Genomic DNA, 25,050 nt, shown 5'->3' on the forward strand with positions numbered 1-25,050 from the left:
TTTTTATTTATTTTTTATTTTTTGCTTCCTAAATGTGACATGCCCCCCAAAAACCATTTCAGCAAAATTTGCTTTCCAAAAGCCAAATGTCACTTCTTCTCTTTTGTGCATTGTAGTGCACCAGCAATGCACTTGACATCCACACATGGGGTATTTCCATACTCAGAAGAGATGGGGTTACAAATTTTGGGGGGCATTTTCTCCTATAACCCCTTGCAAAAATGTAAAATTTGGGGGAAAACCAGCATTTTGGTGAAAAAAAATATAAATCATTTGCACATCCGACTTTAACGAAAAGTCGTCAATCACCTGTGGGAAGTTAAGACTTACTGGACCCCTTGTTACGTTCCCTGAGGGGTATAGTTTCCAAAATAGTATGCCATGTTGTTTTGTTTTGTTTTTTTGCTGTTGTGGCACCATTGGGGCTTCCTAAATGTGACATGCCCCCCAAAAACCATTTCAGAAAAACTCCCTCTCCAAAATCCCATCGCTCCTTCCCTTCTGAGCCTTGTAGTGCACCCACAGAGCACTTGACATCCACCTATGAGGTATTTCCTTACTCGAGAGAAATTGGGTTACAAATTTTGGGGGTCTTTTTCTGCTTTTACCCCTTGTAAAATTTAAAAAAATGGGTCTACATGAACATGAGTGTAAAAAAAATTAAGATTTTGAATTTTCTCCTTTATTTTGCTGCTATTCCTATGAAACACCTAAAGGGTTAACACATTTTCTGAATGTCATTTTGAATACTCTGGGGGGTGCAGTTTTTATATTGGGGTCTTTTATGGGGTATTTCTAATATGAAGACCCCTCAATTCCACTTCAAAACTGAACTGGTCCCTGGAAAATTCCGATTTTGAATATTTTGTGAAAAATTGGAAAATTGCTGCTGAACTTTGAAGCCCTCTGATGTCTTCCGAAAGTAAAGACATGTCAACTTTATGATGCAAATTTAAAGTAGACATATTGTATTTGTGAATCAATATATAATTTATTTGGAGTGTCCATTTTCCTTGCAAGCAGAGAGTTTCAAAGTTAGAAAAATGCATCCCCAAATTTCATAAAAATTTTGAAAATTTTGCAAGTAACAACGAAAATGTACCACTGTGTTAAAATAGAATATGTCACGAAAAAACAAATCTCTGAATCAGAATAATCGGTAAAAGCATCCCAAAGTTATTAATGCATAAAGTGATAGTGGTCAGAATTGCAAAAAAGGGCTGCGTCCTTAAGGTGAAAAAAGGGCACAGTCCTTAAGGGGTTAATGAGTTGTGTAATCATACCATATCATATCTTTTGAGAAGCCAGAATGACTTCCACTTTATCCAGGTAAATCATCATGTTGTAACCCAGTCTGTTTCTTTAACTACAATTTGCCCTCATCTATCTTTTTGTTCAATTTTATTTTTTTTAGGATTTTCTGCAGAACAATTGTCATGGATGCAACGTAATGAAATAACTTCTAGAGTGAGCAGTACCAGAGTTTCCCCAATTACTCTTTACTTGACTGATCAACCATATTTTTTACATCATTGGACAGTCATGCAGGTAGTGTTATAACAAAACATACTCTTGCTATACATGAAATAGGATTGTTTATGTGTAATATCAACTAGAATGTATAGCAATAATTGATTATAGCAGACCAGAAACGCTATAACAGATCTTATGTATGTTTGAAAGTACAGCTTTTATTTTTGGAGAACACTTATCTTGAATGAGATGTCATTTATACATTGTTGCTTTTTTTTTTTCTTGCAGAATAATTTAGTATGTAAATCTTTTTTAATACAACTATGTTATCAAACTACCCAGTCGAGTCTTATGCTAAATTTCTCATTGTAAGGCTAGATTTTCTCAAAGGTTTTCCTCTGGCGTTTTTATTTATTTATTTATTTTTTAAATTGCCCCTGCAGTTTTTGCACCAAAAACCAGAAATGTGTTCAAGAGTATTGGGAAATATAAAGAAGGGATTTATACTTCTTCTCTCTTTTGGACCCACTTCTAATATTATCTAAAAAATAAACTGTGTGGAGGCCTAGTCTTCTCAGAGAATAGTGAAACAACAATAAGACTTCTGTGCGCACACACACATATATATGTGTAAATTACTATTACAGAACTTAATTACAGTGCTCGATGGAAACCCATGGAAACACAGCATTACAGCTTAACCCCTTAAGGACATAGGACGTAAATGTCCCGGTGCTCTGGTACTTAAGGTTGCATTCACACCACGTTTTGTACATACGGGTGCCGGATCCGGCAGGGGGAGGGGCAAATCGGGCGCTCCTGTACCCCGGCCGGATCAGACAGTGACTCCATTTACTTTAATGATCCGATCGGAGTCAAACGGTGACTCCGGTCGGCTCAGTTTTGACCCGTATGCGGTTTCCTGACCAGACCTAAAACCATAGTGTACTACGGTTTTAGGTCCGGTCAAAAACCGCATACGGGTCAAAACTGAGCCGACCGGAGTCACCGTTTGACTCCGATCGGATCATTAAAGTAAATGGAGTCACGGGCTGATCCGGCCGGGGTACGGGAGCGCCCGGTTTTCCCCTCTCCCCGCCGGATCCGGCACCCGTATGTATAAAACGTGGTGTGAATGCACCCTAACACATCATGACGTACAAGCAAAGGAGCTGCACTCACTCCGTGCACCGCAGGTCCCTGCTGCTATCAGCAGCACAGGACCCACTGGTAATGAAGGACATCAGCAATGCACTGTTGTCTGCAAATAACCCCTCAGATGTTGTGATCAATACTGATCATGACATCTGTGGCAATGAGGCGCTTCTGATGGCTGATTGGATCACCTGTGGCACGATCTTGGGGGATCAGATACCCTCACCTGCCTCTCTCCCAGTTTCTTCTTCTCTTGTCTGCCTTCTAGCAGACTAGAGAAGTAGATTGCCAATATTACTGATCATGCTAAGCTTATGCATAACACTGAACAGTATTAACAATCTAATGATTTCGTTAAATAATCCCCTATGGGGACATAAAAATGTAAAATAAATATAAAAAAAAAAGCATAAATAAGCCTCTCCCTAATACGTTTGTCATCCCTTTTTCCTATTTTACCCAAAAGAGCATTGAAAAAATAAACACATTTGGTATCGCCGTGTACGTGGATGTCAAAATTAACAAAATACAGCGTAAACGTTTTAGAAAGTCCAAATTGCTGCCTTTTTTTCACATCACATTCCAAAAAAATGAAATGAGAAGTGAACCAAAAATCATAACCTATACTCAAAAGTAGGGATCGACCGATTATCGGTGTGGCCGATATTATAGGCAGATAATCACGATTTTGGGCATTATCGGTATCTGCAATTACCTTGCCGATAATGCCCCGCCACCCGCACCGCCCCCACCGCGACCGCTCCCACCGCGACCGCTCCCTGTACCGCACCGCGACCGCCCCCCAGACCCACCGCACCGCGTCGCACCCCCCACCTTAGTGCTGTGCGGTATACCGGTATGAACCGGATACCGTTTTTTTTCCCCCCCACGGTATGGATTTTTGCCCATACCGCTATACCGGTCGGGCCCCTCCCCCACCATCCGAGTCAATAAAAAAAATTAAACTTACCCGTAATGGGGGTGGTCCGGGCCATCCATCCTTCCTGTAGTGTCCGGCGGCATTTCGGGTGGAGGGTGAACCGGTCCGGGCTGTCTTTCTCCGGGGGTCCTCTTCTCCACTCCGGGCAGGCTCCGGCCTAGTACGCTGCATAGACGCCGCTACGCCGTGACATCAGGTGCGTGCAGCGTTACTAGGCCGGAGCCTGCCCAGAGTGAAGAAGAGGACCCCCGGAGAAGGACAGCCTGGACCGGTTCACCCTCCATCCGGAATGCCGCCGGACACTACAGGAAGGATGGATGGCCCGGACCACCCTCCCCGGACGGTCCCTGCAGCAACTGGGAAGGTGAGTCGGGGTTCTGGGATGGACAGGGGTCTGTATAATATACTATACCTACAGTAGGCCCTACAGCTGTTGAGGCCCTCCAGCTGTTGCAAAACGGCTGTCCAGGCATGCTGGGAGTAGTAGTTTTGCAACAGCTGGAGGCACCCCTAGGCGCGGGGGAGACAGACAGGGGGAGAGAAGCGGGTGGCTGCGGCGGCCTATGGCACTGCAAAAGCCACTGCAGTGCATTGATTTAAAGCGCCTGCTTTAAATCAATGATCTGCAGCGGTGTCGCGGGGGGGGATAAATAGCTGATAACTTATACCGGAATATCGGTATAAATTATCGGCCCTAACCCCACCAATTATCGGTATCAGCCCTAAAAAAACGATATCGGTCGATCCCTACTCATAAGTACACCACAAAAAATTAGCCCGAATACTGCCCTGTATACAGAAAAATTTGAAAGTCAAAGGTGGTCAAAATAGGGCAAATTTTCTGCATTCTAATTTTGTGAGGAAGAGTTTTAGGCTTTTTATTTTTTGTGGAAAAGCAGTACAATTATAGAAAAGTATCTAAACATGGCTTTCGTTTTAATTGTATTGACCCACAGAACAAAGAAAACATGTGATTCTACTGTAAAGTATACAGCGTGTAAACAAAACCCTCCAAAATTTGCTAAATTTCAGTTTTTTTTTCATTTCAATCTCTTATTTTTCAATATGTTCTCTTACATGCTGAGAACATACTAGCGGTACTGTGCAGCTGCATCTCACTGCTTGTATGGGTTGATAGAGGAAGCGAGCACCATGATCTGGGAGCCTTGGGAGGAGGAAGAGTGAGGCTGGAGATGCTTTCCAACTCCTCTTCCTGTCATCTGCAATCAGAGGTGCGGCATGATATGAGACTGAGCTATGCACAGAGGTGCACAGCAGACACAGTGACTGATGTGAGTAGGAAGATATTTTGCTGTCACTGGTGTCCGTTACCACTACTCCCAGCAGCATAATGCTCATCCTCTTTGTCCCAGGATCATGAGTTAACTTAGACAATTAGTAAATTAGACAATTTTGTACAACAACTCCCAGTGTTTAGTCTGTTTATGTTGCCTGCGTCTCTGTTCAACTCTGATCACTTAGAAGGGGACACAGGGTGTGAGCCCATGCTGGGAGTTATAGTATAAAATTGTCTAAAACCTGCAGCTTCTGTGTATACATAAAAACCATAAGCCTTGTGTAAAATGACCACCCATACAAATAGTGTGAAATAAAAAAAAAAAAAAAAAATGTCACCTGATAAAAGCTAAAGTAACCACTTCCTTTAGTTCTCACTCCTTAAAGGAGTACTCCAGCACAAAATAACTTATCCCCTATCCAAAGGAGTCCATCACCTCCCTCCAAAAAGAGGCGATGACAGGGCACTCCCAAACTGCATGCAGGAAGGTACCAACTTCCGAAGAGCAACGAAAACAGAAGTCAGACTGGGAAACACCTGTACGCTTCAACTTAGCAGTATAATACAGCCTTACAACATATCTAGATTGAATCAACATATCCCTACTACTAACAACCGTGGAGTAATATGATTGTTCAACCTCCATCCACTGACACTCAGACAAACCCGGAATATCAGCCTCCCATTTAGGAAACATCCGTGAAAAAGGGTAAGGCCCCAGCAACTGAAGGAGAGTATAAGACTGAGTGAGGGGCTTAGAGAGCTCCTGTGGTGGCTTCGGTCCTCTCTTCTTCATCAGGGAAAATCCTTCTGCCCCTCTACTGGCAGGTCATCTTGACGGATGCCAGTCTCCGGTTGGGAGGAGTTTTCAGAGACCGGACATTCCAGGGACTTTGGTCTACTCAGGAAGTTCTTCTCCCCATCAACATTCTGGAGCTCAGAGCAATCTACCTTTGTCTCCACCATTAAGAGTGCCTTCTCCAGGATTCCCTGTTCGTGTACAGACGGACAACTCCACAGCTGTGGCATATGTCAATCCTCAGGGCGGCACACACAGCTTAGCGGCTATGGCCGAAGTCTCCTAGATCCTTCTATGGCCGGAGCTCGGAGTTCCCTCCATATCAGCTATTCACATACCTGGTGAGAAATCTTGGGAGACAGACTTTCTCAGCCGCTCCTCAGCCGACCCCAACGAATGGTCTCTTCTTCTGAAAGTGTTTGTGGAAATCTGTAACCTTCTGGGACCCCCTGGCTCTAGCTGTGGATGCCCTGGTGATTACTTGGTCCCACTTTATCCTCCCATATGTTTTCCCTCCTCTTCCCGGGTCCTGAGGAAACTCAAGCAGAGGCCGTTCCCGCCATTCTAGTGGCTCCGGACTGGCCCAGGCGGGCGTGGTACGCAGACGTGGTTCTTCTAGTGGACGATGTGCCACCGTGCCTTCCATTTCGATGAGATCCCTGCATTTAACGGCGTGGTGGTTGAGACCGAGGTTCTGAGAGCTAGGGGATTCTCTCCCCAAGTAATTTGCACTGTGATCAGAGCGCGCAAGCGCTTTTCTGCGAAGATTTAGCACCGTACTTGGCGGTCTTATTTTCATTGGTGTGAGTCTCACTCCTTTTCTCCAATTGCGTTCTCTCTCCTTACTTCTTACAGTCGGGGTTAGAACAACACTTGGCTCTCAGTTCCCTTATGGGACAAGTTTCGGCTCCATTCTTTTTCACCGTCCCCTGGCGTCCGATCCTCATGTCCCGACCTTTCTCCAAGGCGTTGCTCATGCTACCCTGCTTTACAGGTCACCTGCTCCCCCCTGGGATCTCAATCTGGTTCTCGGGGCCCTACAGGGGGCTCTTTTTGAACCTCTCAGGGATGTTCCTCTTCGTCTCCTTTCTTGTAACGTTGCCTTCCTTATTGCAGTCACTTCTATTAGGAGGGTTTCGGGGCTGGCAGCCCTATCCTGTCGATCTTTCTACCTGGTTTTACACCAGGACAAAGTGGTCTTTCGCCCGGTTCAGTCCTTTTTACCTAAGGTTGTTTCTGCCTTTTTCTTCCCAGGGAGCGTTTGCTCCATTGGCTTGATGTGGTACAAGCTGTTTAGATTTACCTCTCAGTCACTTCTTCCTTTTGCCAGTGTGACTCCGTCCTTGTCCTTACAGAGGGTAGTCTTATGGGACTTCCTGCTTCAAAGTCAATCATTTCGCGGTGGATCAGTTTCGCCATCTCGGAAGCTTACCGCTGCAAAGGGAAGACTCCTCTTTTCAGGATCTTAGCTCTTTCCACTCGTTCTTTCAGAGCCTCCTGGGCTCTTCGCAACAAGGCTTCTGCCTTGCAAATCTGTAAAGCGGCCACCTGGTCATCTTTACACACCTTTTTACAAAATTCTACCAGGTACATACCTTCACATCTGCTGATGCTAGTCTGGGTCACAAGGTGTTGCAGGCGGCTGTGGCTCAGCCTCCCACCTGAGTTGGGAATCATTTACCCACCTCGTGGACTACTTTGGTATGTCCCATGGTCTGTGTCCCACCAATGGATCCTCCGAGAGATTTTACGGCAAGCATAAAAATCTCCTTTTTTGTATGTTAGTTTTTTTCCTCCTCTCATTCTAATAGCCACAACACTTTCAATATTCCCCTAAAGACCCATAAGACTTGTTTCTTGCACCACCAATAGTACTCATTTTACCACAAAATCAATGGTGAAACAAAAAATTTGTGGGGCAAAATTGTAATAGAAGCAGTTTTGCAACTTTTGGAAGGGCTTCCATTTCTATGCAGTGCACTGTAAGGTAAAAGTGATATATTGGCCCTGTTTTACTATTGTAAACCTGCTAGAAAAAAAAAAAAAAAATGGATTTGAGCTGAGGAAACCCCCACAGTTCAGAGTATGTGTAAACAAAAAAATATAAGCAAAACATAGGGAAAAGTGCAAAATGTAGGTAAACATTAGTAAATTCCGTGGAAAAATATATCTTCTGGTGGGAAAAAAAACACAATAGAGAAAACTACATTCCATTCCTAGTAATTCAGGGCCATTATCTTTATTCCCTAGATCCATATGATTACAACCATTCAAGAATAAATAATAATTATCGATTTTGTTTTATTATTTGTTTTGTTTTAAATCCTGGGGGAAATTTATTAAAAACCTGTGCAGAGGAAAAACTGACTAGTTGCACATAGCAACCGATTAAGCTGCTTCTTTTATCCTTCAGAGGCCCTTTTTAAACATAAAAGAAGTAATCAGATTGGTTGCTAAGATCAACTGGTTAACTGTTCCTCTGTACAGATTTTGATAAATCTCCCCATATAACTTTTTGTAAGAAAATGAGCATGCTTAACATTGTCCTCTTCGGACCCCTGTTTTATGGGAAAAGGGAGTGATTTAAAAAAAAAAATTTGGGGGGGGGGGGGGGGGGGGGAGTCACATTTTAATAATTTTCTTTTCACAATTTTACTGATAAGGTCTGCCTCCTGGACTCTGAAGTCCACAACTTTTGGACCACTCCTGTAACCATTAGAGAACAAGCGACGTACATATGTGTTGTGGCACGTTTTACAGTCAATATAAAGCAAGTGCCTGAGCTGGTCCCGCCTTATAGATTGCAGGTCCTGGCTGCTATATACTGATCCTGGAATCTGAAGTGTTAGGGGGACTTTGAGAGAATCATCAGACCACCTATAGCGTGATTGTAAGGGTCCATGAGTCAAGATTGCGGCTAAAAGTCTCTCCTTACCTCCTGCATGCCTCTCTTTCTGGATCCATTTGTATGATCTGCCTTCTGGCAGACTATACAAGTGGATCACATATCACTGATGCAGTTATGGAAATAGCACTGTACAGTAATGGCAAGTAATAGATGCCCCTCCCTAATAAAAAATGAAATCACCACTTTTTCACATTTTTCTAATAAAAAAAAATCACTATAAGAGTATAGTGTTCATGATTCGGTACATAAACCATGCAAGCATACAAATCCGGCATAAAGTCCAAAATTGCTTATTTTTGGTCACGTTGCATCCCAGGAAAAAAATCTTATAAAAAGTCATACACGCAGAAGTGGCATCGGCATCCTTATATAGCCGCATAAAATAAGAACGTTATAGGGGTTCAGAATAGGAAAATTTTAGACATCATATTTTTGTTAGTTTTACTATTTTAAAAAAGCAGTACAATAATAGAAAAGCAAGTAAACATTGTTACTGTTTTTATCATATTGACCCACATAATACAGTGCACTGTAAAAAAAATAAAAAAACAGCATTTGCTAAATTGCAATCTTCACTTATTTTCCACCACAAATAATATTATTTTGGTAGAGTCTTTAAAGCCAAAATGTGCTTTGTCGTTAAAAGGGTTACTCTAGACATCTTCCCCTATTCATAAATGTTCAGAAAGTCTGGGTGCTGGCTGTGAGATCGCGGGGGTCCCCAATGGCTGGACCACAGATCCCCCACCCCCACCAATCCCATAGTCCCATTCATTCAAAAAAGATTTTTTTTTATTTGTCACACAAGTTCCTGAGCTTTTTCCACATTCAAACCTATCTATAGGGCATATATGTAGTTTGTGCAGTGGAGGAACCTAAAATTAGTGGCTAAGCTGGATTCTACTAAACTGGTGAGCTGGTTCCTTTTATCCCCTTAAATCCTTTCCTGGCAAAGTGGACGCATGTTCAGTCTAGTACAATTAGGGCACAATGTCATGGCATAGCAGAGAGGAGTAGATGTTCTCCTTTAATTGGCCAGGGCAGTAAGCAAAAGAGGGAATGTTTGTGAGTATTGTCGAACAACCCAACTCAGGTTCTTTCCTGTGTAATGAAGAAAATAAGGAAACAGTTGTGCACCATGGAAGGACTATCAAGAGTTTAGTAACAGAGTGCGTTATAATTATCTTTTCAACAATCTGCAGGGTAAATATAACGAAACCGTGCAGGTGTTAGAGGTATGCTTTAAATAGGCTAATCCCAATGGTGTAAACATGAGAAGTCGTGCAAAAACTTATACCCAAAGCCTATTAGAAAATAACTTTTAAAATAAATCAAAGAATGTCAATCTTAAAGATGTACACTGTTGGAATGTCTTATGAGAAAAAAACAAGTGATATGTAAAACTTAGTATAATTTAATATAAAATGCTGTAGAAAATGAGACAGTAGGAAAAATCGATAACTGCATGGCCCTTTGCGGAATGACCTCCAAGTTTAATATTGGCAGCAGCAGTGTTTTGCAGGCATGGCAGTAGAATGGTTATTGTAATGTGGGTAGCGATAACAGTTCTTTCTACTACAATGTTGTAAATAGAAGCTGTTGTGACCACCAGTGTGTTACAAATGAAAGAAACCGTTCTGGCTGCTACAGTGTTGCAAAATAAAAACTGCTCTTGCTGTTTCATAGTAAATGGATTAAAGGAGTATGCAGTCGTTACACATCTTATCCCCCTATCCAAAGAATAAGGGATAAGATGACTGATCCCAGGGGTCCTGCCGCTGGGACCCCCGCTATCTCCGCGCAGCACCTGGCATTCCGTGTCGGGTGCTACTCCAGGCTCGGAAATGCTGGGTCTCTGAGATGTGATGTCTCGCCATGCCCCCCTCGTTGCGTCACGCCACACCCCTTACATTCATGTTTATGGGCGGAATACCCCTTAACCTCTTAAGGACAAAGGGTTTACCTGTACACCCTTGTCCCACTCTCCTTCTATGAAGCACGCTCAGGAGTGCATATAGCCGCCGGGACCCGTGGCTACTGCCGGACATAACCGATCACGGTGTTGCCCAGTATTAATCCCTTAGACACCATGACCAAAGTTGATTGCGGCATCTAAAATGTTAACACTTCCCGGCTCCTCAGCGGTGCTGATCGGGACCACTGCGGTGAAACATAGGTGGTATCGCCGAGTGCGTAAATGTCTGAACTATAAAAATGTAACGTTACTTTAACCGCACAGTTAATGGCATATACGTTTAAAAAAAATGCAAACGTCCAATTGTGTATTTTTGGTCACTTTGTATTAGGGATCGGCCGATATCGATTTTTTAGAGCAGATACCGATAATCTGCGACCTTTCCGGTATAAATTATCGGCTAATTCCAACCCCCCCCTCCCGGCCCCGCAGATCAATGCTTTAAAGCAGGCACTTTAAATCAATGAACTGCAGCACCTTTTGCGGGGCCAGATGCTGACGACGTCGCCCGCTTCTCTCCCCCGCCTGTCCTGGGGTCCTCCCTAGTCCCACCACCACCACCGCCCCTGCCCCATTGCCTGCCCCATCCCCTGTTTTATAATTAACTGTTCCCGGGGTCTGCGCTACTACTGGCTCCGGCGGCGTCCTGAGTTGTCACTGTGCGCACTGATGGTGACGTCGCTTTGAGGACATCACTCGTCATTGCGCTGCGCAGGACGTCGCAGGAGCCAAAAGTAGCGCGGACCCCGAGAACAGGTAACTATAAAACCGGGGATGGGGGAGGCAATGGGGCAGCGGCGGCGGTTGTCTCTTGCCGCGGAGGTGGGGCGGGGCATTATCGGCATGGTAATTGCTGATACCGATAATGTCCAAAATCGTGAATATCGGCCGATAATATTGGTTGATCCCTACTTTGTATACCCTAAAAAAAATTATAAAAAGTGATCAAAAAGTCCAATCAAAACAAAAAAGGTACCGATGATAAATACAGATCACGGTTCCGTATACGGAAAAATAAATAAATTATAGGAGTCAGAAGGACATTTTTTAAACATGCTAATTTTGTTTAAGTTATAATTTTTTTTAAAGTAAAACAAAATCAATAGTAATATATTAACCACACCTCAAGGATGATACACAATGAACAAAAATTATAGACAGTTAGATTGATAGAAATGCAAAACAATTTATTATACAATGTTTGTCACAATATAAAATCAATTTAAAAATGTATTTGGTAAAACATAAATAAAAATAAGACTGATAAAGCAATAGTGTATATAATGTTTTACCATTGGGCCCTAATGGTATATGAAATTGAATATAGCACTGTTGTTTGGGTGGTTGTTAGGTTATTTGCCAATTGTCCGGCATAAACTGTTAGTCCGGCAAATATGTGGCTATAGTGTGAAACAGTCTTTGGTTGACAGACTAGGTTGTTCAGATTAATAGGAATTGGTTGTCTCTCACCCTGTCCGCTGGTCTCCGTACTGCGACGGGCCAATGATGGTAAAATTGCTGTGTTGTAGGCGATGGTTAGAATCTGTCTAGCGGCGGGGGCTCTGGCAAGAGACCCGGAGGTCGGAGGTCCGTAGCGGCGGCGTGCGGCTGTGTTGGTATCGGACCTCTACTTAGCAAGCCAGATAGGGATAGTTGTACATACAACAGCGTTTGAAGCAAGTCTGTGCGGCAGTTAGGTGAGGCTCCCAGCTGGTGTGATAAAAAGATGAACAGTTTGTTTCAATCAATGTGCCGGCTTCTGGAGGAGCAGTGCATATTTCTAATGCTCTATTCAGACTATATAGTTTTATCAAATTCATTTTTTAATTGATTTTATATTGTGACAAACATTGTATAATAAATTGTTTTGCATTTCTATCAATCTGTCTATAATTTTTGTTCATTGTGTATCATCCTTGAGGTGTGGTTAATATTACTATTGAGATTTTTCACTATTGTCGATCAGTGGGGACTGATCATTTTAACCACATATACCTCGGACGTTGGTTGTGAGCTGCACACACTAGTTTTCTTTCTAAAACAAAATCAAACCTATATAAATTGGGTATCAGAATAAATGTAAGGTATCATCCTTACCGAAAAGTTCACTGCGTGAAATTGAAAGCCTCCAAATGTTACTAAAGTTACTGTGGTGAAATAATTGATGTCATTACAAAGTAAAATTGGTGGTGCAAAACACAAGCTCTCATATGGGTCTGTAGGTGGAAAATCGAAAGAGTTATGATTATTAGAAGGGGAGAAGGAAAAAAGGAAAGTGCAAAAATGTAAAACGGTATGGTCCTCAAGGGGTTGATACTGATAGTACCTGCTGCAGTGATGTTAGTAGTAGATAGTGTACTGCACTGCTCACCCAAACAGTCCTCCTGCAGATGCGCCGAGTGACTTTGGTCTCTGCTGAACAAGAGAGTACGTCCTCTTGGCAGCCCCCTGTTGGATGTTGCTGCAACATGGTTCCAGCAGCATCGTTTTGATAAGACATGCTTTTCAATCTGCTGGCTAGTTGTTGGAGACTGCTAGTATAGCGTGTCCTTCCACCACGTACAATACTTGTGTGGATTTCAGGAATAGTGAGCACGGCTGGCTAAAGAATGGCCTGCACAACGTGTTTTTGAGATCAAAGGGTCTCTTTCCTTAGTGGCCAAAGATAGTAATGAAGATTGCTAAAGTTCTCTCTTCATTTGATGTGTTTCTGCACCTTGTGTCACATGGTCACACATTGGATTACTTTAAAACCAGGAGTGAAATCAGAGAGTATAACCCAATGGGGGAGATTTATCAAAACCTGTCCAGAGGAAAAGTTGCTGAGTTGCCCATAGCAACCAATCAGATCGCTTCTTTAATTTTTGGAAAGGCCTCTGAAAAATGAAAGAAGCGATCTGATTGGTTGCTATGGGCAACTCAGCAACTTTTCCTCTGCACAGGTTTTGATAAATCTCCCCCAATTATCCCCAAGCTGGAAGCAAGCCTATTACCCTGGTGTAGGTATATTAGTGACATCCGGCTCATATGGGAAGGTACACAACAGGATGTGCCAACCAACCACTAAGTCCTACAATTTACACCTCACATAAACACCAAGGGGGAGATATATCAAAACCTGTACAGAGGAAAAGTTGCTGAGTTGCCTGTAGCAACCAATCAGACTGGTTCTTTCATTTTTCAGAGACCTTTTCAAAGATGAAAGAAGCAATCTGGTTGCTATGGGCAACTCGGCAACTTTTTCCTCTGGACAGGTTTTAATAAATCCCCCCCCCCAATTCTTAGACCCTCTTTTTTTCCACCACTCTCACCAGACTTATTTGGAACACATTCCATAAACCAACTGACACCATTCCTACTTGGCTATTGAATTTCCCTGTGGGACAGTACTGACAAGTTAGATACAACTGCACCATAGACTCCCTGGTTGAACTTGATGGACATATGTCTTTTTTCGACCGTACTAACTATGTAACTCAATGAGACAGAAGCACAGGTCCTAACAGAAAAATTTTATGAAAAGGATTGTTCGGAATACACTTTTTACCAGGCATTAGAAAAAACAAAATCAATAGGAACTCCTTCTTTATAAGACAAGTATCATGTAAAAAATGTTATTCCCTATCTGAAGGATAGGGGATAAGTTTTAGATCGCGGGGGATCAGAGCGCTGGGGTCCCCCGCGAACTCCTGTTTAGAGCCCCTGCTCTTCTATACAGCGGTGCGTCACAACCCCCGCCCTCTCTATATATAGCTCAATGGAAAACGGTTTGGCAATCGTCTTCTCTAAACAGGAGTTCGCGGGGACCCCAGCGCTCTGACTCGCCCCACGATCTAAAACTTATCCCCTAAAATCATATTACCCTATAACAAAGATCATAAACAGGTCATAAAAAATCATCCAGTAATACTGACTTTTGAAAAGAAAGAACAGATTAGGTCTTCTACTTCCCAGTAAGCCCCCAATTCTATACACTAAAGCACTAAACTTGGGGTTAAAAGGACCACCAGTAAAGAACCCCCAACTACAATCAGGGGCGACCCAATAACAATGTATAAACATATCAGGGGACTGTACAGAGATCTCTCCCTTGATCTATTTATACTCAGGACTGTATCTATAACAAGGGGGCATCCTCTACTTCTTTACTGTAAGAGCAGTGAGACTATGGAACTCTCTGCCAGAAGAGGTGGTCATGGTGAACTCTGTAAGAGAGTCCAAAAGGGGTCTGGATGCATTTTTGGTGAGTAATAACATTGCTGGTTATTTATACTAGATTTATAGGGAGGGGGAGATTTATCAAAACCTGTGCAGAGGAAAAGTTGTCCAGTTGCCCATAGGAACCAATCAGATCGCTTTCATTTTTCACAGGCCTTCATGAAAATGAAAGAAGCAAGCTGATTGGTTGCTATGGGCAACATGGCAAGTTTTCCTCTGCACAGGTTTTGATAAATCTCCCCCAGAATGTTTGAGTCGGGAAGGAATTTTTACCTCTAAGATGAGGGTTTTTTGCCTTCCTCTGGATCAACCAGTCATAGCCCGTTATTAATAACTGACATTATTTTATGACAGGTGAGGTAATGGGAGAAATAGTGCATGCACTATTTCTCCCGTTACTTTCTCCTGTCACAAAATAACGGCCGTTATTAATAATGGGCTATGAGGGGTTAAAACAGTAATGTAAAAACCTCACAGACTATAATGGGATTTTGTAACCGTTTTTAATGGTTCTGTTAACGGGTCATTATAACGGATCTTTAAAACTGAGCAGTCTATAGTGTGAAAGCGGCCTTACTATAGTGTGAAAGCCGCCTTACAATCATGAGCTACAATTCATAGCTAACGATCTCAGTAAGTGCAAATGAACAAGTAGAGGAGAGTTTCTTGCAAGCATTTAAAGAGCTGAAAGTATTAAGATTTATTGATTCGACTGTTTAGATCCAAAAAGGTTAAATGGCAGAATGGAAATATTATTTTTTTTTGGCCTTCAAATTTCCTTGCTTGCGGCAGGACCTCCCAACAACTAGCCCCGCGATGAGTCATGTGGTCAAACTCAGCCAAGCTCTTATCTAACTATCAAGTCTCCCTGTCATCTTATTCTACTTAACTCCATCGATTTATGTATATATAATATGGTTTTATATACTCATTCATCTTCATGCTTTTGTCTTGGATACAAAGTTCCTAATCTACACACATCTCTAGTGCACAATATCCAGCCCAGTACCCTTTTTTTTTTCATTTAAAATTTCATATATTTTACCACAAATTTATAGAATTTTATTCCCATTATGTGTTTGCTTTATTTCCATATCTGTATCTATATTCTGTATACATATCTATCTATACATATTTTTCTCTTAACATCCAAAACTTTATTATAAGTATTTTATATAGTAGTTATATTATCATGCATCCTTATTCACAAATTGAGCAAAACTTGCCACGTATAAGGAACCAAACCAGTACTAGGTTTCAAATCCACTCCTGGTTTTATAATGACCTAATGCCATGTGATATAAGGTACAGAAACAGAAATGAGGATAGCATTATTCTCTCCTCTTTTTATCTATCTCCAGCCACTTCAGAAAGGTCATTCTTTTGCCCATGGCAGCAGGACACTATATACCAGTGATCAAAAACTAGCCAGCAGGTTGAAAAGCACACCCTATCCACTAGGGATGTCCCGATACCATTTTTTTTTTTAAGATAAAGTATGAGTACCTATACCTTTAATTCTAGTACTCGTCGATACCAAGTACGAGTACTTTTATTTTAAAGGGAATTTGACACCAGGGTGACCCGGTTTCTGGCGCTGCTTACCGTATGATATGTGGTTTCCTTGTTGTGTACAATAGAGGCAGCTGCTGTAGTATGAACCAAGATTTTTCTCTTCTCCACATGGTGAGCAGCGGTAGAAACCGGGTCACCTGCACGATCTACCTATAAATTGAAGTTAGTGCAGATGACTCTGCTGTAAGATTGCCTTTAATAGTAGGTAGTATCCTCTTGCAGACATTAACTGCAGCCCCCCGGCAGTCATTAGTAGCAGCCCCCCTGTAGACTGCAGTCTCCCCCCCCCCCTTGTAGACATTAGTAGCAGCCCACCTTTAGACCACAGCCCCCCTTTAACAGTAGGCCCCCCTTTAGACAGCAGCAACGGGGCCCCCCGTTTGGACAGCAACAGAGCTCCCCGTTTAGACAGCAGGGCCCCCCTTCAGACAGCAGCAGCAGGACCCCCTCCCTCCCCCTGTAGACAGCAGGGCCCCCTTTAGACAGCAACAGGAGGACCCCCTGTAGACATTAGTAGCAGCCCCCTCCTTGCAGACAGCTCACCTGTGGCTGTCCTCTGTCGGGTGCTTCCGCTCCACTGTCCCGTTCTCCGGATGGCATCCTATGGAGGAGCATGTGACATATACGTCACTCTGCTTCCTCCGTAGCGTTACACTGGGAGGAAGAGGAGTGACGTGTGTCACATGCTCCTCCATGGAACTTTATGATGCGGATGGGAGAACGGGGAAGCAGAGCAGCACCAGGTATCGGACATTGTATCGGGGATATTAAACGAGTCCCCGATACCATGCAAATGGCTAGTATCGGCCCCGATACCAGTATCGGTATCGGGACATCCCTACTATCCACAGTTGGTGTTCAGCTACAGCGAGCCTTATCAAAAAGCTTTTGCTGGAATCGTCTGGGTTTTTGTTTGAAGGTTTTTTTTTTTTTAATCAACTGGTGCCAGAAAGTTACAGATTTGTATATGACTTCTATTAAAAAATCTTTACCCTTCCTTTAGCAGCTGTATACTACAGAGGAAATTCTTTTCTTTTTAAATGTATTTTTTGTCTTGTCCACAGTGCTCTCTGCTGACACCTCTGTCCGTGTCCAGAGCAGCATAGGTTTGCAATGGGGATTTTCTCCTGCTCTGGACAGTTCCTTATACAGGCATCAGGTGTCAGCAGAGAGCACTGTGGACAAGACAAAAAAGAAATTCAAAAATAGAATTTCCTCTGTAGCATACAGCTGCTCAAAAGTACTGGAAGGGTAAAGTTTTTTTTTTTAATAGAAGTAATTTACAAATCTGTTTAACTTTTTGGCAAAAGTTGATTTAAAATTTTTTTTTTTCCACAGAGTACCTTTTAATGTCCTATACAAGTCTATGAGAAATGTGTTACGGCATAACTTTTTAACGGCTGGAGATTTCAATAATACTTGGTCACATGTTACTTATATGTCAAATATAAATATATAATAGTTAAATTAACCCCAACCTATGTGAATGATGGAGTTTTTGTTTCAAGTCTCATAAAAGTATATAGGACTTCTGGTACCATACTCCACAAGCTCCGCATCTCCTGGTGAATGAGTCAGTCTGACCTGCAAGCCTCCCTCATTCAATGTCCCTTCTTGCAAAGACACGCCCACCCTTTAAGCCACAATCCTTTTATTTTCAGTTTACAATATCTTTACCACAACTCAGCCCCACCTACGGACAGGATATGAGGATTAGATATGGGGACGGGATATGAGGTTGTGATAATGGGGATGGGATATGAAGATGGGACATGAGGTCGGGACATGAGGACGGGATATTAGGCCGGAATATGAGGAGGGGATTTGGGGTCAGGATTTGAGGACAAAAGTTTCCTCCTTTGTTGCTTTTCCTCCCCAACAAGGATTAGAAAAGAAAAAAACAGGCAGCGCCAGTTACTCAGCTAGTTTACTGTAAAAACAAGAACTGTTTTTATTTTGCAGCCAAAATGGCTTCTTTGATTTGTAACACACTGGTGGCCAAAATAAGCTTCTATTTACAGCATTGTAGAAATAACTATTTTCCTTACTGCTACACTCACTGTCCTGGCCCTACCCCCTGTAATGAAAAAAAAAAAGAGAACTAGCTGTGCATGAAGAATGGGGGACTTTTGGGTTCTAAAACATAGAGAACACTAGAAAAAAAAATCCTATAATATGTAGTTTAACACCTTAAGGACGAAAGGCGTATGGGTACGCCCTTGCGTTCTGGTACTTAAGGACCAGGGGCGTACCTGTACGCCATGGTCCTGTTACTGGTGTTTAAAGAACGCTTACGGGCTGAGCGTGCTTCAAACCCGGCTATCAGCAGCCAGGACCCATGGTTAAAGTGGTTCTCCACCATAAGGTGATTTTAGTACGTACCTGGCAGACAGTAATGGACATGCTTAGGAAGAATCTGCGGTTGTCTTGGGGTCTAAATGGCTATGTTGTAAGTGAGGTAACCATAACACTGTGGCTAGCTTTTTATGAACTGGTACTTCCTGTTTGACTTTTTCTTTTTTTGACTACAAATCCCACAATTAGATTTTCATTCCTCCCACACATCAGCCACCCCACCCATTGAAACATAAATGAGCTGCATCCATTTAAAAGACCTGTGGTTTTCAATCAGTGTGCCTACAGCTGTTGCATTAGTTGCAGATCTCTCTCCCACCAAGCGATAGCTCCACTCATTGAAGCAGACAGGCTCCCTGTCATCAGCTGACTAGTGAGTCAGGTCTTGGCCGCATTGCAACCTGGGAAAAATCTGAGACAAGTCATTTTGTATGCTGGTAAAAATAAATATTTGAGTGAAAATCACAGAAGAATTGTGAGAAAACCGTCACACACAGACAGACACTATAGTGTGAACTACACTAACTTTACAACCCCTGTAGCATAGTAAAAAAAAGAAAAAATCCTGGCATACCCCTTTAATGCCTGGCATTAACCCTTAAATGAAAGTACAACGATCCTTTCAGCTCGATTAAAATTGCAATGAAAGGATGGCAGGAGGGCCCATACCTGCCTCCTCGCTGACCGATTCGTGATCCTCTCCGCAGGCACCGATAACTGATTCAAGTTCGCACATCGCAGATCGGGTTGACAGGTTGCTGGGTGGGGCTGGAGAGGACCTAGCAGTCATGGTACATATTGGCACCAATGACAAATTAAGAGGTAGGTGGAGTGTGCTTAAAAATGGACTCCCATTTTTCAGGGACTCCAAGGTAATTTCTGAAATTAGGGAGGTAAACAAGTGGCTCAGAAGCTGGTGTAGGAAGGATGGGTTTCGGTTCATGGAGAACTGGGCCAACTTCGCTGTTGATTACCGGCTCTACCGTAGGGACAGGCTGCACCTCAATGGGGAGAGTGCAGCTGTGGAGGAGTGTTTAAACTAGGAACTGGGGGGGAGGGAACCTACAACATAGAGGGGGAAGATAGCGTAGATAGAGAGAGGGACTTATTAATGTATCTGGGGGTGCAGCGGAGGGAGGGGTTAGAATAGTTAATAGGGATAGGCTCCATAGGAAGAAAAAACATACACCATTGAATTGCATGTTGACTAATGCCAGAAGTCTGTCCAATAAAACTGACCAACTGGAGTTGATCATGTCTGAGGAGAATTATGACATAGTGGGTATAGCAGAGACTTGGTTGGACGATAGCTGTGACTGGGCGGTCAACATACAGGGTTATAGTCTATTCAGGAAGGAATGAACAAAACGTAAAGGAGGAGGGGTCTTTCTTTATGTAAAGTCCAGTCTGAATGCCGCACTGTGGGAGGATATATACGGGAGGGAAACTATAATGTGGAGTCATTATGGGTAGAAATATATGGAGATAAAAAAAAAATAATTCTGGTAGGGGTTTGCTATAAGCCACCAAACATAATGGAAGAGGCAGAAGATCAATTACGGAGTCAAATAAACAAGGCAGCAAATCAGAATGATGTGATAATAATGGGGGGACTTTAACTATACTGATATAAACTGATAGACTGAGACCTGTGAATCTCGTAAAGGAAACAGGTTTCCGACTATAGCTAAAGACAATTATCTGTCCCAAATGGTGCAGGGCCCGACCAGAGGGGGCGCCCTACTAGACTTAATTTTAACCAACAGAACTGATAGAGTAACTAATGTGCAAGTAGAAGGACACCTAGGAAAAAGTGATCATAATATAATACATTATAACTTGTTCCTCAATAAGGGAATCTCGCGCGGGGCCACAAAAACAATTAACTTTAGGAAGGCAAAGTTTGATCAACTCCGAGAAGCCCTTAACAATATAAGATGGGATAATGTCCTATAAAACAAGAATACTGACACTAAATGGGAGATTAAGAATATTTTAAATTCTCACTGTAATATGTATATGCCTTATGGGAATAAAAGGGTCAGGAATAAAAGAAAACCAATATGAATGAATAAAAATGTTAAGGGGCAATAAATTGCAAAAATAAAGCATTTAAACTACTAAAACAGGATGGCAGTGAAGAAGCATTAAAAATGTAAAATATGTATAAAAACAGATAAAAGCTGCAAAAATAGAAAAACTCATTGCCAAAGAGAGCAAAACTAACCCCAAAAATTCTTTAAATGGGCACTCTCATTAAAACGAATTTTTGCTATTGCACTCCTTACGGTAAATAAAAGATTTCTAATATACTTTGGTTAAAAAAAAGGAGTTTTCTATGTTTTATTTGTGCTTACAGGGGTACTCCGGTGGAAAAACAATTTTTTTTTTTCTTTTTTAAATCAACTGGTGCCAGAAAGTTTTAACCCCTTAACGGCGCAGGACGTATATTTACGCGCCACGATCCCGCATCATATCGAGTCGGTCCCGGCGCTCATCAACGGCCGGGACCCGCGGCTAATACCACACATTGACGATCGCGGCGATGTGCGGTATTAACCCTTTAGAAGCGGCGGTCAGAGCTGACCGCCGCTTCTAAAGTGAAAGTGAAAGTGACCCGGCTGCTCAGTCGGGCTGTTCGCGACCGCCGCGGTGAAATCGCGGCGTCCCGAACAGCTGACCGGACACCGGGAGGGCCCTTACCTGCCTCCTCGGTGTCCGATCAACAAATGACTGCTCCGTGCCTGAGATCCAGGCAGGAGCAGTCAAGCGCCGATAACACTGATCACAGGCGTGTTAATACACGCCTGTGATCAGGATGAGAGATCAGTGTGTGCAGTGTTATAGGTCCCTATGGGACCTATAATACTGCAAAAAAAATTTAAAAAAAAAAGTGTTAACAAAGGTCATTTAACCCCTTCCCTAATAAAAGTTTGAATCACCCCCTTTTCCCATAAAAAAAAATAAACGTGGTATCGCCGCGTGCGTAAATGTCTGAACTATAAAAATATATCATTAATTAAACCGCACGGTCAATGGCGTACGCGCAAAAAATTCCAAAGTCCAAAAAAGCGTATTGGTCACTTTTTATACCATTAAAAAATGAATAAAAAGTTATCAAAAAGTCCGATCAAAACAAAAATCATACCGATAAAAACTTCAGATCACGGCGCAAAAAATGAGTCCTCATACCGCCCTGTACGTGGAAAAATAAGTTATAGGGGTCAGAAGATGACATTTTTAAAAGTATAAATTTTCCTGCATGTAGTTATGATTTTTTCCAGAAGTGCAACAAAATCAAACCTATATAAGTAGGGTATCATTTTAACCGTTTGGACCTACAGAATAATAAGGTGTAATTTTTACCGAAATATGCACTGCGTAGAAACGGAAGCCCCCAAAAGTTACAAAATGGCGTTTTTTTTTTCGATTTTGTCGCACAATGATTTTTTTTTTTTTGTTTCGCCGTGCATTTTTGGGTAAAATTACTAATGTCACTGCAAAGTAGAATTGGCGACGCAAAAAATAAGCCATAATATGGATTTTTAGGTGGAAATTTGAAAGGGTTATGATTTTTAAAAGGTAAGGAGGAAAAAACAAAAGTGCAAAAACGGAAAAACCCTGAGTCCTTAAGGGGTTAACATATTTGTAAATTACTTCTATTAAAAAATCTTAATCCTTCCTGTATTTATTAGCTGCTAAATACTACAGAAGAAATTATTTTCTTTTTGAAATGTTCTCTGATGACATCACGAGCACACTGCTCTCTGCTGACGTTATAATAATAATAATGAGTCTTTATTTATTGTTGTCCTTAGTAGGATTTGAACCCAAGGCCTCAGCACTGCATGGCAGCAGTGCCAACCACTAAGCCACCATGCTGCCCTTAGCATGCATCTGCTATGCATGGTTGCTAAAATGGACTGAGATGTCAGCAGAGAGCACTGTGCTCGTGATGTCAGTGTTGCAAAAAGAAAGGAATTTCCTCTGTAGCATTCAGCAGCTAATAAGTACTGGAAGGAATAAGATTTTTTTAATAGAAGTAATTTACAAATATCTTTAACTTTCTGCCACCAGTTGATTTCAAAGAAAAAAGGTTTTCACCGGAGTACCCCTTTAAGTCCATTTAAACAGTTAGGTAGAAATGTGGAGTAAGTGCAGTGCCCTTGCACTCTTTCCCACCTGTTATAATTAAAAGGTACACATGAATATATAAAAATATGTGAAATAAAACACACAGTATATGTGATTGGATGACAATACACTCTGTTTGAAAGTTCAGTGGTGGTTAGAGGCAGATCCACTTATGTGTACTTGCAACCTCTGGAGACCCCCAGTCTGGGGCCCACCGTTGCAGGAAAAACAGAGGTACTACTCGGCCGTTTTTAAATAAAGTACAGTGGTGGGGATAAATAACAAGTCACTTAATCCGTAGGTTCAGGGGTATAGATAACAATGTCTCTACTGAATGTATAGTTAGATGATTCCTGCATACACAGCGCGGCGGCTGTGCAATAGTGCAAATGAATTGGCGGCTCGGCGGACGTAAAAATAAAGTCTTCGGTACTGTGTACTGCTTACCCGTCCTGTGGGTAGGTGGAGAGAGGCTCTGCGAGATGGGGTCCCGATGTCCGTGGCGCTGGGATGTCCTGGCAGTGCGGTCTGTCTGCCGATAGGCCGGTCGCCTAGTCCGTGCGCTGGATTTTGTCGGTCTCTGTCTCTGAAGGGGTTTCGGTCTTTGTGATAATGCTGGTAATGCTCGGTGCTCCTTGGTGATAGCCGTGGAGCGCTCTGCGATAGCTGTAGGTGGTGACTTGAGATTGTGAACGTGGGGTATCTGGTGGTCTCTAGAGAGGTGTGTCAGGCAGTGTGATCAGTAATCAGTAGCGTTTCGGACTATCGTAGTCCTTCCTCAGTGATGTGGATTGTAGCTCTGATGCCATGTTATATAGTGTTCAAATTTGGCGGGAAAACTGGGAAACATAATTTCTGGTGTAGTAACCTGGACATGGTCTGTGGTGTGGGAAAATGGAAAAACCCGGATTGGATCTCCTGGATTGACTAAGGTTGATAATTCTACTAATAGATGATGGGAGTGTTTCAATTTGTTAAACTGTATTAATTTGAGCGAAGCAATTATGTATTTAAAATCTTGATAAAGAATAGAGGATACTAAAAATGTATATATAAAGAAAGATATATATATATATATATATATATGTATAAAAAATATAAAAAAGAAAATATAAAAAATATATAAAATAAACACAAGTAATAATAATAATAAATATTAAATAAAAAATATTAAACAAAAAATATTAAATAAAAAATATATATAAAAAATATGAAATAAAGAATAAAAAAATATTAAAAATATAAAAAATTTATAAAAAACATAAGTATAGAAAAATATAAATACAAATATGTAAAAATAAAAATTGTAATAAATATACGTAAAAAGTGAAAAACTGTGTGAAAATAATAGATAAGAAATATAAGAAGTGTATAAAAGATAGAAAAGGTATAAAAATATATAAAATACTACAGGATTCGAAGACTCCTAGACGGAGGTGTTGAATAAAAAGGTTAAACTGAAATATCATATGTATAAAAAATCGGGCAAATAGAATCAGCTGATAAAACCGAAAATTTCTTATTCTGAATTTAGGCCATAAGGTGCAAGTGTTTGGAACTTGTATATATTGTTTACAGTTTGAATAGCAGCAAAGGTTAAACAAGTTGGATCTTGGTTGTGGTATTCTTTAAATTGCGCAGATAATGAATGGTTGGTGAATCCAGTTTTAATGTTATACATGTGTTCTGTGATTCTCGTTTTTAGACTCCTTTTCGTACGTCCTATATATTGTTTTTCACAAGGGCATATAATAATGTAGATTACGGACGTACTGTCACAGGTAATCAATTCTTCTATGCTGTGTTGATGCGAATTTGTTGTTGAGATGATTTTTTCAGTTTTTTTCGGAAATTTCATCTGCTTGCAATTGTTGCATTTGCCACATCTGAAAAAACCTTTCAGGGGCAGCCATGTTTTTGGTGTATTGTTTGTATTGATTACGTCAGGTTGTTTCGTTGTCGGCGCTATTTTTATGCCTAGATTTGGTGCTTTAGTGTATATAATTTTGGCTTTTTCAGTCAGCAGTGGAATTATCAACCTTAGTCAATCCAGGACATCCAATCCGGGTTTTTCCATTTTCCCACACCACAGTCCATGTCCAGGTTACTACACCAGAAATTATGTTTCCCAGTTTTCCTGCCAAATTTGAACACTATATAACATGGCATCAGAGCTGCAATCCACATCACTGAGGAAGGACTACGATAGTCCCAAACGCGT

The 25,050-nt window shown here is 41.7% G+C and overlaps 1 protein-coding gene across 1 annotated transcript in view; it reads left to right on the top strand.

Moving 5' to 3' along the window:
- Positions 1-25,050, top strand: part of TEX10 (testis expressed 10) — a 225,418-nt gene that overhangs the window by 111,243 nt on the left and 89,125 nt on the right. The window contains exon 10 of the mRNA XM_056520143.1: positions 1,415-1,548. Coding sequence (XP_056376118.1) covers positions 1,415-1,548 — 134 coding nt within the window. The remainder of the gene's footprint in view (positions 1-1,414; positions 1,549-25,050) is intronic.

Source organism: Hyla sarda, chromosome 5 (genome assembly GCF_029499605.1).
Source record: "Hyla sarda isolate aHylSar1 chromosome 5, aHylSar1.hap1, whole genome shotgun sequence".
NCBI classification, from domain to species: domain Eukaryota; kingdom Metazoa; phylum Chordata; class Amphibia; order Anura; family Hylidae; genus Hyla; species Hyla sarda.